At 38.8% G+C, this 21324-nt stretch overlaps 1 protein-coding gene across 15 annotated transcripts in view; it reads right to left on the reverse strand.

Moving 5' to 3' along the window:
• TRPM3 (transient receptor potential cation channel subfamily M member 3) overlaps positions 1-21324 on the reverse strand; it is a 593201-nt gene that overhangs the window by 144716 nt on the left and 427161 nt on the right. For all 15 annotated transcript variants that reach the window (XM_005297759.5, XM_005297764.5, XM_065549391.1 and 12 more), the window contains exons 4-6: positions 20621-20834; positions 16816-16940; positions 3649-3820 (exon numbers count right to left, since the gene is read on the reverse strand). In XM_005297759.5, the coding sequence (XP_005297816.2) occupies positions 3649-3820; positions 16816-16940; positions 20621-20834 (511 nt within the window). The remainder of the gene's footprint in view (positions 1-3648; positions 3821-16815; positions 16941-20620; positions 20835-21324) is intronic.

A 21324-nucleotide genomic window follows, 5' to 3' on the forward strand; every position in this document is an offset into this window, starting at 1 on the left:
AGTCCCTTTGTCTCCCTCCTGAAAGAGCTCCACATCGCTCAGGTATAGAGTGGTGATCAGCAGCCTCCACTTTCATAGACTTCAGTGACAATTGTCCTCATCCAGGTAACTTGGCTATGTTTAAAGTATTTTTTCCACTCATGGGGCGAGGGGCAGGCAAGATTTGCTCTAAGCACATTTTCAGGTCCATATATTGATCTCTGACTCCATGCACAATTCACTTTGACACAGCCAGTATATGACCCTGAGTGCTGGGCCACAAGTTGCAGACACAACAGACACCAACTTTGGATAACTTTCCCTGTGTCTGAAAACATTATTCTAATTTCTAAACCATTAATGGAGCCAAATACTGAAATCCAGAATTGAGGCAATGAGGGAGGTAAGAAGTGGGGTGAGGGGAAGGTGGTGGTGGAGGATAAAGCTTTCTAAATCTCAGGAACAGTATTAATTACTGATTTCCAAAGAAAATATTCCTTGAGGATATTTCCCTAATTGTGCTTCATACATTTATGCAGAGCCTAAACTAAGCACAGTGCTTTACATTCAGTACAGGCATATTAGCCACTGATGAGTGATCAAGAATAATGTCACTTTAATGAGAGAACTAGTTTATATTTTCAGAATTATCTGGCACACTTGGAGGCCTCCTCTATTCTTACATTTTAATAAATAAGACTCATCTCTACTCCCCTTTGACTTGCCTAATATATTTGTGTATGATCTAGTTTTCAGCTATTTTAGGAGGTCGTGCAAACTAAAAGCCTTTGTTTAGATGTGGTCTACATTACTGAGCCTCTAAAATACTGTTCAATACAATGAAAAAGAACCTAGAATCAAGGCAAAGATGATTAAAAAATAACAAAACCACAAAATGTAGATCTTGTATGGGATGGGAAAGGTCAAGAGTTTTTATAACACGTTTTGAATAAAATGACAATCCTACTATCTGTGGCTGAGATGGTTTGCCAACTGTTCATTAGTTCCTGAATTTGTGCTATTGCCTAGCCCTTTGCTCTTTTGTGATTAGGTCAAAAACATGTCTTTTTCTGACTTTTCTGTCTCTGAGGACCGGAGACTGATACTGTCAAGGGCATTTTCCACTTCAGGCTGATGATTATTTAAAATTGTAAATATGGGCATACATCCACAATTGTGCACACTCTGGTTCAGATGTAAGTCCCTTCATAGCAGTGCCACTATGCATTCTGGGGCAAGCAGTAAGGATGTCCACTATGCTGCTTTTTCTGCTAGAAGTCTAAGGGAAAGGCATCAGAGAGCAGCCATCTGTTTGACCCAATTGTGCAGGTGTTCTTTATTTTATCTCATCCATATGGTAACCTTAATAATTAAGCTTGGCAAGCCTCAGAATTATTTTTGAAACAAACTCAAGTACACTATGTTTTGTTTTGTTTGGCGGAAGGTTATTTCCAAGTCCTACATCTCCTCTTGTAAAGCCACCCACTTTCCAGACTTCATTGCACCATGACCTGTGAACTTCCACTCAGCAGCCTTCCCTCCACCAGTTCTTCCAAATTTCCTGTCTCCTTACCAACACTTCCTCTGGCTTTTGGATCCCCCTACCACTGAAGATATGTTGCAAGGCCAAACTGTTTTTATTTGAAGCTCTGATGCTTCCACTTTGAAACCTTGCATAATATGGCTGGCAGAAGAGTTTGGTGTGCTCCGAATTGCATTATGAGTCAGAGCTGAAAGTTCAAGCAGATGTTCCAGGGCCAAGTCATCTTTATATGTTATCTTTAAAGATGTGTGTGTATGAAGACAGAGGTATATGAAGGTGTGTATATGAAGTAGTAAAGGTAGAACTGAAGATCAACTGAGGGGCAAGAGTCAGAGAGAGATGAGTTGGGGCCACAATGGAAGATCAGCCAATGTGTGGACAAGAATGGAAGAGGAGGGAGGAAGGGTTACATAATTTTGGATGAGGTGGCTCCAGCGGGGGTGGGGGGTGGGGTGTCAAGGAGAGAGGTCCTCCATAGTTTAGGAGATGCTGGTAACAGTCAGGTAAGTATCTAACTTGAACAGCTGAAGCTTTTAAAGTTAATTCATTAATACTAATAATGCCTTTCAGTAAATTTATTCTTTTGCCAAAATGAGCTAAGGTAAATATCTAAGTGAAAAGGGATCAACAATTCAAATAAAGTCATTTTTACATGAAGTTTCCCTAATGTGATTGTTGTACTATAGATTGAATCTCCTCAAAAGTCCTCAAAGTAATTATTTATGCCACAGCTTGATATAGTAAGATTACATTATTTGTACCATTGTTGAACATGATGCTTTGCTGTTGGTTAACTTAAGTTTAGATCATATTGTGCATATTTGCCGAGGATACGTACATACTCCCACCTGGGAAGAAAAGAGATGCCCACTGATGGGTGAAAATAGTAAACCTGGAAACAGCAATAATCTAGAAAATACTTCCCATTTTGGCTTTTTTGGCATGAAAACAGTTGGATCTTGGAGTGAAGTTGGAAGCTCTGAGGCATACTTCACTCTTCATAAGTTGCTATATTGAACTGCTAAATCACATTTGTTATCTAGTTTGTAATGTCCATATAAATGTACAAGAATTTCAACTTTAACATGGAAGGTCCTTCTTGATATACAGGCCTTCACCCCAAAGTGGCTGGTTTGAATTCAGCCCTGTTTGATAATGTATGAAAGTCTCTACTATTTAGAGCTGGGCGTGAAATGGTTATCCTGTCCCATGAATATTTACGAGAGTTCAAAATCTTTTCTCATCTTGAATTGAGATGAAATGTCACAATTACAAAAATATTAATTAAATGAAAAAGATTTTTTAATTTTTTGGGGGTCAATCAAAACACTTATTTTAAAACAGATAGAAACTGAACCCCTCCCTTTCAGTCTAATTAGTTTAAATTTCATAATTTTTTGTTTAGAAAACTCCAAAATAAAACATTTTGACAATTTTGAAATTTTTTCTTGGCATTTTTTTGAGTTGGGAAATTTGTTGAACCCAATTCCGTTTTTCAAACAGTTTCAGTTTTGACAAATGGGTAATTTTTTGATGAAAATACGATGCCTCAAGAATTTTCCAACACACTCTATTACCATGTAATGGCTGCTTGGTTAAATTAATTTTGTGGTCTCATTCCAGTTTCAGGTATCCATATCATAAAAGTTACCACCACAGTTGGCTCTAAAATGCAACTTTGTTGAAAGTTCTCAGCAAAGAGCCCGTGGATTCAATTGCTATTCAACTGGTTTTCTTCCCTGCTTGCTAAATGGAACATTTTCCTACATTTTCTGAGTTTTAATTTTGTCTTTGGAAGTACTGCTTTGTTGTCTAAAGGATATAGAAATATACGTACCATGACAGAAAAATTTTGGACTCAATCTAACTTTGCCATGGAATGAACCCTAATAGCTTTGGCCACTATGGTCAAACTACCAGAAACTAATTCAACTTGTTATTTGAGCTCTACTTGTACATTTGTGCACCTAAAATGTTATTTTTGTTTACTTTACATACAGTAACTCATGTTTACCATGTTACTAAAAAAATCCCATCCCCTTTGTAGATCAACATTTATCTACTTAGATTCTCAGTGTCCTTCCTATAGTTGTCATTTATACAATAATATGAAATATGTTACTCACTTGTGTTTATCTTCTGAAGTGAGATGTGCTTTTCCAGCTGTCTACGAAGTTTCACTTCTGCTCCATATTTTCCAGTAGTCCCATTGTCAGCCAGAATGAAATGGGAGTGCATACTATTGAGTACTGTCAGTTTACTCATAGGATTGGACATTGTCTGGTATGGTCGGACCACCTGCATTATAGAGACAGAAAACGCGCAATATGACAAGCCAGCAAACACCCTCTGATTAAAGTAAATCATGAGGTACAAAATATTTAGTCTGAGTTGTAGAGAGGTCACAATTAAAAAATAATTGTTTGCTAATAGTTACTACTTTATAGAATTTGAGATATTGCAATTTCCATTTATACATCGCATAGGAAAGAACTGTGGCACTTGCAACAGTGCGGTATTTTTTGGTAAATATTGACTTACTAAGGCTACCGCTGTTAAAAAGAACTCTAGGATATTCTCTTTCAATGGGACTGGTAGTCTGAATAGTTACCTTTCAGTCACCTTAAAGAATTTTAGAGCAATCACTACATTTTGTATTTTACTTGCACAACTGTATACCCCTTACTTACCTTATTTTCATCACTCTGTGCTTCAATAGCCATTGCCATCTGCAAGTTTATCTTTCCTCCCATCAATCCAACAGAAAGGAGTTTTCATTCTCTGGTATTTCTGTGTCTCACTTTTTCTTCATAGCATTCACCAGCAGAATGAAAACTGTTCCCTGTAAAAGTCTAGTCTACATTCTATTGCTTGCCCTATCTTTGCTCAAACTTCTCATTCCGCTTTGTTTCCCCCTTAAATCAAAGTGAAATTCACACTTATGTAGAGGGCCAGGGCAAGACCTTTACACCACTTAAATGATAAATCCCACTTAAGACCTCAAAATAGGGGAAAGGCCTTGTGCAGGCACTCTGCCCATTGGTGAATTTCACCCTCAGAAGAATACACACGTTGTAGCCATGTAAGCTATGTCATCAATCAGCAAAGATCATAGTTAATATATACAAGCTTGCAAATTATACTACAAGTAACCTAGTTGTTCCAATAGTGCTGTACTTTAAACATGTGTACAATTACTCAGCTGTATAGAAAAAGGGAACTATTTGGAAAAAAATCAATTTAATGGATAACATACAACTTTGATGGTAGATTATTTATCATTTTAAAAGATAATGATGTCCGGCATGATTTATAGCTGTATTAATGTGACATGATGCATCACAGTAGGAGGGACAATCAAATAATAGTATAAGACATGGTGGATAACAATAGCTGGTGAGCTCTTGTGATGAGGGCTTCTCTTCAGTGTATTTTCTGTGCTGCCTCTAAGACACCTATGAGCACCAAAAGTCTGCTATTAACTAAGGGCTTGTCAACCTGGGGAAACAGCCAGGCAATAGTTACTCCCCACTAGCTCCTGAAGTGGACATGCTTATTCTACACACAGAGTGCCTTTTTTGCAGTTAAATTTCCATTTTGGAAGTGGATTAAACTAATCCACAAAAACCAACTCAGTGTAGAAAAACTGTCCACCTGGGGACCCAGTGTGGAATAGCTACTGTGCTTTAAATTCACACCCTAGTTTATTTTGCAATAGCTTCTCCATGTAGACAAGCATTTAGAAAGAATCTGAAGTCCCCCTTTCTCTTGTTCTTGTAAAAGATTTATGATGGAAAAGTAAAGGTTTATAAATACTAGTACTTGATTGAAATTCCCTGGCTAGAGGGCTCTTTTTATGTTCCTAAAATGTCAGTGCTTACAGTACTTCTGTTGGTCCTTTGAAGACAAAGGAAAGCCTACAGACCTCTGTAATTGTTATAAAGCATCACACAGAGCTGTATTCAGTTAGGCATTTGCCATAGAGAGAGAAGACCAGGAGGGTGGCTTGCCAATATTGTGCAGTTCCTCCCTGTACTGGAATAGGAGATTGATTTTGGCTGTAGTTTCTTTTATATTGTTTTCTTTTTTATTCCCTCAATCATATAGCATTTATTCCATAGAGGAGTAAATATAAATAAACATTAATGCTTTGCTGAAATAGACTCATCAGCTAAGTTTTCTTATATTAGTAAAGCGACCATGCATCCTTTGCCTCAGACCAAAGAAACCTTACAGTTTGGTTACTATTATCTGCTGTCTTGCAGCAGTATCTCATGAGCTATATACCAGAAAGTTAGAGCAAAGAAAGTAATTCTGAGAAGAGGGGAAAGAAGTTTGCCTACCTACTGCATGATTATAAAGAGGGGAAAAATTCAGCCTGCTGGCAAATGAAATTTTGCTGCTCAGACCTGTAGTTTGCACCTCAAAATAAGATGCAGTGATTTCTGCAACTGTTAAGCATCTTCAGATAGTAATGTTTTGACATAGAGGGATAAGGAGTTGCAGTTCAAAAGGTGGTATGGGTATAGCACTGTACAGATTCATTAATGCTGCTTGGATGCAGATCAGAAGGAAAATGTTCTGGTTTCACGCCTGCTGTTAAAACAAAAGATTTGGATATACAAGAACTTGAATCATAATATTAATCAAAATAAGAAATGAGTAAATAAGGAGATCTCTTACAGTGAGATTACACAAAACATGAGCAGTTAGTTCATTATCTGGCTATGTAGACTCTCTGGTCAGACACTATGATACCAACACTCGCAGCTATCTTTGAGACACCACTGACTTCCTGAGGAAACTACAATCCATTGGCGATCTTCCAGAAAACACCTTCCTAGCCACTATGGATGTAGAAGCTCTCTACATCAACATTCCACTCAAAGATGGACTACAAGCCGTCAGGAATAGTATCCCCGATAATGTCACGGCAGACCTGGTGGCTGAGTTTTGTGACTTTGTCCTCACCCACAACTATTTCAGATTTGGGGGCAATTTATAACTTCAAGTCAACAGCACTACTATGGGTACCCGCATGGCCCCACAGTATGCCAACATTTTTATGGCTGACTTAGAACAACGCTTCCTCAGCTCTCGTCCTCTAGCGCCTCTACTCTACTTACGCTACACTGATGACATCATCATCATCTGGACCCATGGGAAGGAGGCCCTTGAGGAATTCCACCAGGATTTCAATAATTTCCACCCAACCATCAACCTCAGCCTGGACAAGTCCACACAAGAGATCCACTTCCTGCACACTTCAGTGCAAATAAGCGATGGTCACATAAACACCACCCTATGTCAGAAACCTACTGACCACTACTATACGTACCTCCAGACCACATCACACGATTGTCTATAGCCAAGTCCTAAGATACAACCACATTTGCTCCAACTCCTCAGACAGAGACAAACACCTACAAGATCTCTATCAAGCATTCTGAAAACTACAATACCCACCTGGGGAAGTGAAGAAAGAGATTGACAAAGCCAGAAGTGTACCCAAAAGTCACCTACTACAGGACAGGCCCAACAAAGAAAGTAACAGAACTCCACTGGCCATCACCTACAGCCCCCAACTAAAACCTCTCCAGCGCATCATCAAGGATCTACAACCTATCCTGGAGGACGATCCCTCACTCTCACAGACCTTCGGAGACAGGCCAGTCCTTGCTTACAGATAGCCCCCAAACTGAAGCAAATACTCACCAGTAACTACACACCACACAACAGAAACACTAACCCAGGAACCAATCCCTGCAACAAACACCATTGCCAACTCTGTCCGCATATCTATTCAAGGTACACCATCATAGGACCTAACCACATCAACCACATCATCAGAGGCTCATTCACCTGCACATCTACCAATGTGATATATGCCATCATGTGCCAGCAATGCCCCTCTGCCATGCCCCTCTGCCAAACCAGACAGTCTCTATGCAAAAGAATAAATGGACACAAATAAGACATCAAGAATTGTAACATTCAAAAACCAATAGGAGAGCACTTCAATCTCCCTGGACACTCAATAACAGACTTAAAAGTGGCCATTCTTCAACAAAAAAAAAACTTCAAAAACAGACTCCAACGAGAAACTGCAGAACTGGAATTAATTTGCAAACTTGACACCATCAAATTAGGCCTGAATAAAGACTGGGAGTGGCTGGGTCAGTACAAAAAGTAATTTTCCCTCTGTTGATACTCACACCTTCTTGTCAACTGTTGGGAATAGGCCACATCCACCCAGATTGAACTGGCCTCATTAGCACTGACCCCCCACTTGATAAGGCAATTCCCATCTTTTCATGTGCTGTATATTTATACCTGTCCACTGTATTTTTCACTCCATGTATCTGATGAAGTGGGTTATAGCCCACAAAAGTTTATGCCCAAATAAATTTATTAGTCTCTAAGGTGCCACAAGCACTCCTCATTGTTTTTGCTGATACAACTAACATGGCTACCCCTCTGAAACCTGTTCACTATCTGTGATACTTGTTACAATAAAGATCAGAAACTACACAATGATACTCCAATCCTCTTTGAAGGTTAGGAAAAATTCTAAATGGAGACAGCAAAACTCCATGCTTTGTGGTTATTCCTTGGGGGAGCATGGCTCTGCATCAAGACCACAAAGTTTCAGTTTATCATCCTTACTGATTTCCATTTCTTTTGTTCTTTCCCATCCTTCATGTTTCCTGGGCAAGTTAAAAGACGGTATTACGAAAATGGATTAAAACCTTTTGATAATTCTACCATAGAGACAAAGCCTAAGTCGAGTTGTCTACACTTGAATTAGCTCTTCTAGAGTTAGCCTAGCTCAGGTGAGAGCAGCCACACTGGCCGCAGTTTGCCGTCCCGGGCCAATGGGGGCAGCGGGAAGCCGCGGCCAGCACATCCCTCGCCCACACCGCTTCTCGCCGCCCCCATTGGCCCGGGACGACAAACCGCGGCGAGTGGGGGCCACGATCAGCTGAACCTGCCGTGTCAGCAGGTAAATAAACTGGCCCGGCCTGCCAGGGTGCTTACCCTGGCGAGCCGCGTGCCAAACGTTGCCGACCCCTGGCATAGAGGAATTGAATTACTGCTCAGTTGTGCTACCTTGAGCTGTAGGCTATACACCTTTATGGACCAGCCAACTTGAGTTAAAACCCCACCAAACTCAAGCTAAGGGTTGGCATGTGTGGTTGGGACCCAAGTCAGGGGCAACACTTGAGTTATAATTCAAGGTAACTGTGCAGGGCAGATAAGGCCATACCTGAATGACAAGTAAAAGCCTCAGTTAATTCTTTCACGAATGATTCCATGATTTGTCACATGAACAACAGAGGAGACGGGGAAGCCTTCAGCAGAGCAGGAGCAGGGAGAAATTACATATACATACAGTATTATTACTATTATGTATATAGAGAGACAAGGTAGATGAGGTAATCTCTTTTATTGGACCAACTTCTGTTGGTGAGAGACATACGTTTTTGAGCTACACAGAGCTCTTCTTTAGGTGGGGAAAAGGTATTGAGTGTGTCACAGCTAAATACAAGATCAAACAGTAGTTTAGCATAAGCAGTGAGCACACATTCTAAGGGACCATTCCAGGTGAAGTGTCCCATTAAAATCTCTGTAGTCATAGGACAAAAAGGGGGGCTAATGGGTTACAGATTGTTATAACAAGTTATAAATCCAGTATCTTTATTAAGACCATGATTTTTAGTGTTTAGCAAAGTTATGAATTTAAACTCCCAGGCTCATCTTTTGAAAGTGTTGTGCAGGTTTCCTTTGAGGATGAGGACTGATGGGTCAGATATAGAGTGATCGCTTTGTGAAAGGTGTTCACCCGCAGGTCATACGGTGTTTTTGTCCTGAATGAGGGTCCTGTGGCACCTTTAAGACTAACAGGACCCTCTGTTGCTTTTTACAGATCCAGACTAACACAGCTACTCCTCTGATACTTGTCCTGAATGAACTCACACGGGAAAACAATGTGTAGCTTGAAAGCTTGTCTCTCTCACAAACAGAAGTTGGTCCAATAAAAGATATTCCCTCATCAACCTTGTCTCTCTAATATTCTGGAACCGACGCGGCTACAACAACACTGCACATTATGTATCTACACATAACAGGAGAGGATATATCATCTAGACCAAACTTGTTGCATTCCAAGATAAAATGAGTGAGATTCTATAGTTTACAATTAGAGGCACAGCTCTAAGTGAAGCATGGGGCGGGAGGCATGCAAAGGTAGCTTTAAGCCACCTTTCTGCCCTCCTGATCCTGGGCTACGCTGGGGGCTGGAGTAGTTCCTGGTGTAATTTAGATAGCCCAGAGTGTGTTAGTGCCCCAAATCTCTGCAGTGCTACATTGCTGTAACCTCACTGCTAATATGTCCCTCCTATCTCATGCCTCTCAGGACAGGGCTTGTTAGGGGGTCCTCTAAAGGCAGCCTGCATTTGTCTCCCTCAGGTCCTGCACTAGGGGAATTCCCTCTTGGATAAAAGTGGGAATTTAAAGCCCCCTTTACATTGCTCCAGCCCCTTTATCCTGGGAGGGGAGCCAAAGTGGGGATGAAAATCTCACCCAATATCTTGAACTAGGACTCAGTGACTTAACTAGGCTTATTTTCACCTCTTTTCCAATGACTTAAGTTCAAGCCCAGGTGCAACATATTCCTGGTGGACATTTGCTTTTCTATTAACAAAATATACCAGAAAATCTTAAACAAAAGGATAATAGGTGATAATTTGATGGCAATGGATACTATACAAAATTACAAAGTAATATATTCTGAATGACATGCTGATCAATGTCTATTTCCTTTTCCTCTTGTTAAGAAAACTGCTGCAATAACTTACTTTAAAAGTGTATATTCTTGGCTAGAGATAGAAAGGCAGAGAAAGGAAAAAAAACATGGTCTGTAATTTGCAAACAGATGAGATTTTTCTTCTTTTTTTATGTTTTGACTTTGGTTCCTAGTATACAAACTGCAAAATCATATTTACTCTTCCTGAATGTTAAAGCTGCATTAGCTTACAAATAAATAAAAATAAAACCAAATAAATACATTAAAAATTAGAGGCAATTTGATCTGTCTCCTAATCTTATCAAACATATGATTCTCCTTGAATTAAGAAAATAGACCACAAAGTACAAGTGAAGACAGAAATGTCTGATTGTGAATTACAAACTATAATGTGCCATTGTCTTCCGCAGAGATCCAACACAATTCCCACTGAAGTTGCACACACATAGCTGAGATTAGAATTTGACCCAATGGCTCTGCATATAACCCTGAGATGCATGCATGTGCTGGCAGATCAAGAAGGTGCTGCAAGGTACCTCTTCCCTCACCTTGCACACATAGGCAGGATTCCCAACTAGTTCTTAAGGAAGCACTGGAAGTGAGGTCCATAAGTAACAGAATCCATCAGTAAAGCAGCCCAAATAAAAATAATAGTTCATGTGAAATTGTAGTCTTTAAAAACCCTTAAACCCAGGGATATTAGCTAGATATGATCTGAGGAAGCCAGGATTTATTTTTGTAAAATGAAAAATAGGGATGTTTTGGATTCATCTTCCATTTAATCCAACCTACGTAAATTTAGGGGCTGGATAAAAGGTTCCATTTCGGCTCATCTCTAGCATCATAACACAGAATATTTATGGTGCATTTCAACTTCAAGTACAGTACAGTCATCTGTTTAGAGCTCTCAGTTTTGTTTAGCCACTGTCTGTTTTAAATGTCGTGAACAATACAAAACAGTAGATTTCTGGGACTGTCAGGCCCATGCAGAGCGTATGCTACTGAAAATGCTTGCAAGCCGCAGCCATCCTGCTTTCAACACCTGGGGTTTCAGAATTCAGAACATGGTCAGTTTGTGAACATAAAATACTTGGTAAGAAAAAAATTCTTATAGTTTGTGAAGAATTTTGCACTGTAGCTTTGTTTGTGGTTATATTTCTTATTTCATGTGATGATTCTTACTGTGAATGGCCCTAGATTCAGTTAAGGTTTATACTGTGGACTTGCCTGTTCTTGTGTTAATACTGAATAATAAATCCAACCACAATTGTCTTCTCTTTACTGGGTAACATCCCTTGTCTAAAATAATAATTACTTTGCTTTCTCCAGAGTTTCTGCTGTGCTTCTTTTCTGACCACAGAACAGTTGCTGAGTGCAAATCAGAGATTAGTTAAATAAGGGGGTGAAAAAACAACTTTTAGAAAAAGATTATATTAAGGTTCTGGATGAAACCAATACAAGCATGAAAATGCAGAGAGAACATTGAAACTCTTCCTCTCCGCTGTGCCAACATCCAGCAGTGTTTCAGTGCAGTCATGGAAAAGTATGTGATTACAAACCTATAACCAGACTTCAGTGATTTAGCACAAGACCAGACCTCAATTTGAACTCTGAGTTGAATTGCTTCAAAGAGTTTAAGTTTTGTGGACTTAAAATTTCCCCCAAATATTCCAGTCCGTGTACTCCTCTTTCTATTCTCCTTTTGCCACATCATAGGATACTAGAGATATCATTTTATTCAGGGATTGTCTAGATAGGGATATTTGGGAAATTAAAATCCAAATTAATTGTTAACTCTCTTTAAACCATATTAAACCCGTGTCGATATTCTTATTCAGTAACAGTAAAGTAAGCTAAATCAAATAAAGGCCACTTTACTTCTGAATAAGAGTGTCCACACAGAGGCTTAAGGCGGTTCAACTAATGCACTTTAAATCCAGACCTTTAGTTAATCACATCGTTTTCCTGAATATCCCTATATAGGCAAGCCCAGAGCTATACAATAAAAATGTATTTTGAATTAAAATACACAAATTTAATACTGCCTTTCCTTGGTCTAAAATGTATATTTTAATGGACTTCCAGAGCCAAAAGGGAAAATCCTTAAGTCATTATTCATTCCTTACTCACCCAGAACTCACACTGAAATCAACAGGAATTACACCTGAATTATTAAAAATAATAATAATACCAAGAATCACACCAGAGGACAATCCACCATTACATTTTGAACAACAGTGGCACTAGCCTCACACAAGTTGATAGGTTGCCTGGGAGCCTAACATTATTCCTGAGAGTATACAGAGTTGTGCAGAATTTGCCACAGAACTGTGCTCCAGAATATCAGCTTTCATTTTTGTTTCTAGCCCTAAGTTCATGTTTTCATTGTTGCCTTACAGAGTCTGCAGACTGGCTGAACAATGGTTCTGGGGGTGTGAACAGGTACTTTAATCTCAGAAGGTTGTTAAGTCTGAAACCTCAGGACAGGTAATTTAAATCTCAACACTATTTAATTATTTAACTGCTGCCCATTTTAGCAGAAACATTCATTTTATGTGCTTATCCTGCAATCCCAAACTGCTTCCAAAAGCTTCACAGGAGAAAAAAGCCCCAGCTTCCTCCTGCCCAACTGGCAAAAACTCCAGCCTCCCTCTGACAACCTCAACGATTGAGTTATGCTTTAAGACAAAATTCTGATACATATCGAAAACTGAAAATATGGGGGCAGTGTACGATAAGTGGGATTTAATATTAACAGAACATGGGTGCCACTGTACTGATTGTATTGTTCATTTTAATATTTAATTAATTGAAAAACTTCTTTTCAGTTAAATGAAACCGCCAGAGAATTTTTAGTCTGGTGCACGATTGTGTCACAGAATCTGGAAACCTAACAGCTGAATTAGGTTCAGCGCTGCAGAATATGTGGGTTTTGGCTATATACCTGTGGTTTATAAGAATATGAAGAGCTCCTCTCCCTCTCCAGTGTGAAGAATCTGTGCACCATCCCATACAGGGAGTCCCCAAAGTTAAGGATATTGATGTGCTGTGCAAGCTCGGAATGTTATTTTCAACAGCCAGAGCTTTATTATTTCCAAATCATATTTCTTTGCACAAGGCAAAGCATGTATTCCTCCTTCAGTATTACATATATACCACATTCGTACTTTAATAAAATTCATTTTAATTAGTTGAGTGTTTAAAACAGTATATGCAATGAAGAACGCCTTTTAACATTCAGATAATTAAAAAATGGCTGACTAGTGTAAAACTTTCCAAACCTTCGTTGAACTTTCTAAAACATTTCCCGACAGTTCTCTCCACCCCCTATGAGTCCTCTTCCTTCTCGACCTAGCATGTCACACTCAGGCTGCACTCCTACTGCTACTGTGACTCTTTCCTTCCCTGACATCTGTTTAGCACGTCCTGATCTGGGCTCCTGCCTCAGCTCCCGCTGTGTCTCTAATTGGAGTAGAGGAAAGGAGTAAGGTGTGCGGAGGCTAGTGAGGAGTGGGCAGGGAAAAGGAGGAAGGGAGTCATCTCAGACCCTGGCCCTGCTGGCAACCTGTTAAGAAAGCAGGAGAAACAGCAGGGGAGGCTGGAGGGCAGACCCAAAAGGTGGAGTCTGCAGTCTAAAGCAAGAGGTTATTTAAGCCTGAATTCACACAAAACTCCAATTGAAATCAATGGGGCTTTTTAGCAGAGTAGCTTGTGGCTCATAGCTTTTGAGATAATGCTTTTTAAACAATGACTCTTCCTATGACATTAATTTATTTAAGGGTGAAAGTGACAGAGCCTACTGTAGGCATCAAAAGGAGGAAAGACAAATGAATTCATAGGGGCCTAGGTGAACATGTAACATTTCAAAAAACAATTTACAGTATGAGACTTCTGACATAGTTGCAGTGATGAGTCTGACTTCTCCATAAATCCATCATGACAAACCTCCAGCCCAAAGGACGGCTGGGAGTGTTGGCAGGAGTGTTACATAATTTTGAAAACACTTGCTGAGCAAGTCAAACGCAGCGTGTGAGAGATTCTCACCCTTGTAAATATCACATGCAGAAGCAAATTTTCTGTCTCCAATGCTGCTGATAGTATCTCCTGCTCCACCCAATGAAGGGATGTTTTGACAATTTTTTCAGTTTTGATACTAATTTAACTAGACATAATAAACATACACAGAGCCACAATAGATACTGGAGTTTAGTAAGTCTTTTACTGTTGGTTGATTTGTTCTGAGGTTGTTTTTATATATATTATATATATTTGTAATACTCATTTTTCTTGCTTTACTATGATTTATTTTACATGATCATGGACCAAGGTGTATGTTATTCTTCTCTTGTGTTTTATTCATGATATTTTTCCTTTTGAGTAAGTTTTATGGCATTCACCATATTTTTAACATACAGATACTGGTTTCTGTATTATAGGTCTTTCTCCTGGCCTGAATCTTTGTTTCCTTAAATTATTTTTCTCCAAAACAATGAACTACATTTTGTGTGTGTGTGTGTATGTGTGTGTGTGTAAGTGTGAGTGTGAGAGAAAGAGAGAGAGCGCGAGAGAGCAAGAGAAGGAGAGCGAGAGAGACAGACAGATATGCACACACTCCAAAAAATGCAAAGAGCAAGAACTTCTAGGAACCATTCAATAAAATAAAGATAATATTATATATCAGGGATGGGTAGAAACAGAAGTGATTTAATTTTGCACTCTCTCATTGATTAATCCAGTTTCCATTTTCTCTAAACTATCAAAGTTTGGAGACAGAAGGGTTCAGATACAAAGTTACAATTTGTTTCTTATACATACACTTCAAAGGCCATAAATATTTTAGCTCTATGAAGCTCAAAAGCTTGTACATGCCAACAGAAGTTGGTCCAATAAAAGATATTACCCCACTTATCTTGTCTCAACCCTACTGACTTCAATGGAGTTGCATGGTTGTAAACTGATGGCAGAGTTCAGCAAAAAACCCTCTTGTTTGTCACTCAGACAGTGGTATCCTTTTGAAATTTGCCGAATAGCTGTGCCAGCCTATAATTCTCAAACATTTTCACATTTTTCATTTTTGCAGTATTACTACTCTCTTGGCTCATCCCTAAATTCCAAAACAATACTCTGCCACTCATTTCACACAATTTAAGTCAAGTCTGACTGTTTGAAGTCCAGCATTTGTGTCAGCCTTGCACTTAAAATCACCAGGAATATTTTATTCCTGTGGTTGCTATGGTTTTTGGCTTAGTTTTTAAGTGAATTCCCAATTATGTCACAATAGGATTCTGAATTATTCCCACAGAGCCCTCTCCTTGATGACCATCTCCAACCAGGCTCTGAGCACCCTCAGTATCTTGGCAGATTGAGCCCTAGTATTGTATTATGTAAAGGCTGGAGGCTGTGTAGACAGTGCAAAGTTGTACCCCACGATTCTCTCCCCCTCTTGTGGTTACATGTTGTTTAGTGAATTGCTATAAATTCCAGTTGAATCCACTCCTTTTTACTCTTATTGTAATTCCTTTCAATTTAACTTATAAGTGAATGCCTTTCCCCATTCTATACAAAGTGCAAATGAATAAATCCTGGTGGGAAGACACAGATTTAAAGTAATTCAGATAAAATAACTGTATTCTGTAATACAGTTGTTATAAATACATAAACCAATTCCAGTAGAATATAGACTGGGATTTCTAGCATCTACCCAAAATGTCAATCGCAAGTTCTCATTCAAAATACTCAGGAATAAGGGGTAGGGAAATCTCAAATGAGGCAAAGTCAAGAAAGCAGGCAGATTATAAAGCTATTATATTATTTATAATGAGAAAGGGAGATCCTGAGGTGGGAGGGATAGATAGAAATTGAGCCCTAAAAAGGATGACATGAAGAAAGATGCATGGTAAATGTTACCTGCACTCCTTAGAAGATATGTGAGGCAGGGTTTCTGGGGAGCCCTGGCTCTTGAATAAAGAATTCATAGAATATGAGCCTTCCAAGATTGTGGAATAATTATATATATATAATATATTAATTGGGAAATAGTATGTCATTACTGAATTCAAGACTACAACATAGTACATTTGCAAAAGAGGGCAGAGTTCAAGTTGTGCATGAAACCTTAGCTTTGGCATTCTCTGACATTTAGTGATTTACTGTGCAACTTTAACAAGCTTTTAAAGTAGATTTTTAATGGAAATTCCTTGTCTTTTATTTTCAAAAGAAAAAAGCATACAAAATATATTAGAAAGAACTGGAATGCCTTATTTCATGAGCCTTACATAATCTACAGGATGGATTTCCTGTTCTAATCTTGCTATGCTCCCACAAAATATAAATTTAAGAACATGAAAATGCCTGACTTTTTGCCTTTTACCAAGCGGCTTTACTACAAATACTACTTCTATCTGAGAAGCACCGAGAAAAAGTAAAGGAAAAAATAACCCAGAATATACAGTTTTGTTGTAGATGACACAGATCCCATAGGACTTACATCTTTGCCAATCAGGTCCTCTTGGTTCTCTACAATTCCCCAGGGGGCTATACCAATGGTACAGATCTTCCCTCGGGATTTTGAGGCATGATCCTTTAATGCATCTCCAACATGCCGAATGACTCCTGAAAAAAAGAAACAGGCACATAATCAAAAATTCAAAGCACAGCATTTTTGGTCACTTTGGTCTGGAATCAGCCAAACACTTAAGTGTATGCTTTCCTTTAAGCATGTGAGTAATCCCATCCCTATTCTGCACAGTGCTTAAGCATGTGCTTAAAGTTAAGTATTTCCTTAAGTGTTTTTTTCAGAACTGGGGCCATAATAAAATGATTTAGATTGATATATACAGTGCCTTGCTAGTTCAGTGAATTTTACATACAACCTTATTAAATAAAATAATGTAAACAACAAATTGCACAACTCCAACAATGAAAATGATGACATTGACAATCATAAATTTGCTTTTTCTCATCTGTATCCAGATACATACACATTCTAATATGTGTGGTGTGTATCCTCTCCAAGTATGCAGAAATGCTCAGAAAAGGGGAAAAAATGTGTAGCCTGCATGATTGTCCCCTCCAATTTTGAAACATCTCAGGCATGTGACCCACAAGTAAGGTGATTGAAATCCTGATGGAAATGTTGTGAAAGCATCATTACACACAGCTGTAGACAGCGGTGGCACCATCCGATCAAACAACAAATCCAGTCACTTGAGATAGTTTCCCATAGGGAGCCAGGGAAAAGCCAGCAGGGAGCGCAAGGAAGTGGAGACTGGTGCACACAAAATGACTGCCCCATGGCTTGCCATATTCTGATTACTGTTTGCGCTGTCTAAAGCAACTTCTGGCTACTTTAATCACATTCCTGGGCTAACTCCTGTACCGTGCACATGTACAGGGTAATGTGCCAGGCCGGAGAGTTGCTCTTGGACTCAGGCTTTCTTTTCTGCTTTCTAAGCTCACTTTCCTAATGGGTTTGACACAGCTTGTATCAAGAGCTACTTTTATCACCTGACTGCAGCTAACAGCAGCACAACAGCACGTGGAATTTAATGTCACTTGCTCTTCTTTGCTGACAACTTTGCATAAAATGCATTAAAAATCTGCTTGTGCTCACTGAGGGGATAACTGGTTCCAAATTACATTCTTAGATTGATTTTTTTTAAACCAGTTTTCTTTACTGTTTCCTTGCTCTGGTTCCATGAATCCTAAAGTGACAGGGTAGCATTACAACAGTCAGACAATAACCACAAGTTTCCCCATAGCTACTGCTCTCTTATACCCATTTAAAATCAACAGTGAAAAAAACCTGACATCTAATCTTCTAATCTCCCCAGCTGCCACCACATTGTCTGGCAGATGAGGGCAAAATGCACACATCTCAGCCAAATGAATCTGTGATCCTACATCCTGATGGTGCAGAGCAGGTCTTCTCTGTCTGCAAAAGCTATTGCTTTCTAGTGAGTACAGCTTCTGCTACCAGATGCATATTGAAAGCAATTTGTTTATAAGAAGATATAGGGGTGAGTCAGGCGTACGCTATCTATGTTATGTCGTTAAAACTAATACTCTGAGGGCAACATTTTAGGGGGTTTTCTATTATGCCTTTTATTAACTTACACCTAGTTCTCTGTTTAACTACATTAGTTGCCATTCCATGTATGATATGTGTATAGTGCCATATTATGGGTACATTGAGTGGCAGCAGCTAATGTATATACACACTTCAGGTTAACAGTCATACCTTGCGTTTAAATAGGGCTTGCTAATATTCTTCAGAAAGGAAATGTTGGAAAGAATTTTTATCCAAAACAATGGGTGAGATTTACAAACAAATTAGGTACCAAATTTACATGTACAATTGGACACCAATTTAAGCGCACAGTTACTACAATTATGCAAAACAAATTTTATAGTTGTATGTGCAAATGAGCTGTTTATGTGCAGAATTTTTGAGTTGTGCATGCAACTATGGTAACTGCAAGTAGAGATTAGGTTCACAACTGTGTACCTAACTTGTTTAAAAATCTGACCCCTTCTCTTCTCTCTTCTGCTTTACTCTGTTTACTTTATGTTGTAATTAGAAGTCATTGAACATTCAGGATTGATTTTAGGGTAATACACAGCAGTGGTTGTTCTAACAATCTTATTTGACTATGAATAATTTTTTTGGCACAGAAAAAAAAAACTGTTCATATCAATTTGGGATTTTTGTTGTTGTCAGCTACGATTATGACACTTTGAAAACTGCTATAATGGACATAGAGCTTTTTGTCTTAACTGCAGTCTTATTCTATAAAACACAATTTCATATTCAGTCCTGTGAAGACATCTCTGCAGCTTGGTTTGCAATGCTCAGTTGGCGAGCCTATTGCGGTATGGTCAAAAGGTCCACAGACGGATGCATTTTTAATTAGGATTTTCTATCTATATCTGCCACACTCAACACAGCATTATCTGAACATCTAATAAAATTATCACCACCCCAATTTGCAGGCCAACCATTGTTCTAGTTTCCTTCTTCCTCCCACTGAGGCATTGGGGATGTTTAAAAAAAATATCAAGAGATTCCACCTCCTTCTGTTTCTGTTGTAGGTGTGTGAAAGCTAAGTAGAAGGCAATCTTTCCAGAGAGCCAAAAAACAAAGGAAACTGGGCTAACAATTACTCCAGTCATCTTTAATTCAATATATATTAAAAAACAAAGCAATCTCATTAGGCATGTTCTGAACTAAGCTTCACAATATGTAGTGCCTAATCCAAATCCCACTTAAGTCAATGCAAAGATTCCCATTTACTTCAATGAGCTTTGTATCAGGCCCATATTATCAATATGACAGAATGAATATGCTACTCTCCATAGGTACTGAAAGGATTAAATAATGCTGAAATATTGATGTAGTGTAGCTGTGCTGACTCAGGTACAGATAACATGTCACAACAATTCACATGTGCATACTTCAACTTTACATATTATCATTCACCATATGTAGAATGCTTTGCCTCACCTCATTTCCCTGCCCCCACTTCCTGCCTCCTCATCATTTTAGTCTCTCCATGACAGTATAACTCATGTGGACAGGTAGAAAATAATTCCATGTCAGGGCTCTAAAATTTGGATGCGTTCAACTTTGCATATAAATTGAAATGGTATCTCTGTTTCTGCAAGGACAATTGGAAAAAAAACCCTTAAAAAAATTCAGACTCCTAATCCACGGGGAGTGCGGGGAGGCGGGGAGGAGGGGAGAGGGGAAAAGGGGGAGGGAGATGACTTTTATTCAGATTAAAAGGCTTTTTGTTTTTTCAGGCACAGAAAATAGAAAGACTCTTTTCTCTGTCACATCTGACTTGTTCTTATAAGTGAAAGATAAAAGTTGCCTCTTTTTTTTTGGATGAAAATATTTTTCCTTAATGAAGTGGCAAGTTTCTTGTTTGTAATAACTATGAACTAGCTACCCTTTCAGGCTGCTAGCTGCAGATCACTCGATTCCATAAATGGTATCTGGGCCCATTGATGTTAGTCTCATGAAGTCCCCTCTGACAAAACACTTCAGATTGTCTCACAGCAGGTTTTATTTTTTGGACTTCACAATCTGTCTTTCATGCTTTAATAAACCTTTTATTCTAGGAGAGCTGCTCAATACGTATTATTCTGGCATTTTCTTGTTAATGCATAATAAAAAAAGACACCATAGAATGGTTCAGCTTCTCTTAATTGGACTGATTCTAAATCATGATGTTAAAATGATGAAAGCCTCCCTGCTGCCACAAAGCTCTTATTTTAATGTTGCTTGTTACCTGTGTTTACTCCTCCAGTGAATATCCATGCTCCAGTTGTCATGGCGGCTTTAATCAGACCTTTCCCAAAGACTTGCTTGAGTTTTGGCTGAAGTTCAAAATTCTGAAGGCCTCCATGCACAGAGATGAGAAGCTTGGGGAGCTCAAGCTGCCACTCTTTTGTCATCAGGTGTAGAAGAAGATCAGGCTTTGTGTCAAAAGACACACGTACATACTGCAGAATTAAGGGCATTGATAAAGAAAAAGGTTGGTTATGACTCATGATGTGTAACACCAAGAAAATATTTTAAAAACATACAACTTTTGCAACAAAAAAAATTAATTCATTGTAACTTTGATGGTTTAAAAAGCAATTTATGAAACTACAGACCATGACAATTATAGATAGCAATTTCACAGAGGTTACCCTCTTCAAAGCTTTTCGCAATAATTAATCAATCAATCCTCACAACACCCTGGTCAGGTGCTCATAGATAAATATTATCCTTAATTTACAGATGATGAAATTAAGGCAGAGAGGTTAAGTGATTGGCCCAAGGCCATAAGGGCAGATGGTATCATACCTCCATTTAGAACTCTCTTTATTCCAGACAAATGTATTGAAAAATATCTACAAAATATGTAATAGTGGATATGCCTGCATTTAACTTAAGGTTAAGGGTTGCAAAGTCCAGCACTCAGAAGTTAGGAAATGGCTGAATTAA

This window comes from Chrysemys picta, chromosome 6 (assembly GCF_011386835.1).
Source record: "Chrysemys picta bellii isolate R12L10 chromosome 6, ASM1138683v2, whole genome shotgun sequence".
Lineage (NCBI taxonomy): Eukaryota > Metazoa > Chordata > Testudines > Emydidae > Chrysemys > Chrysemys picta.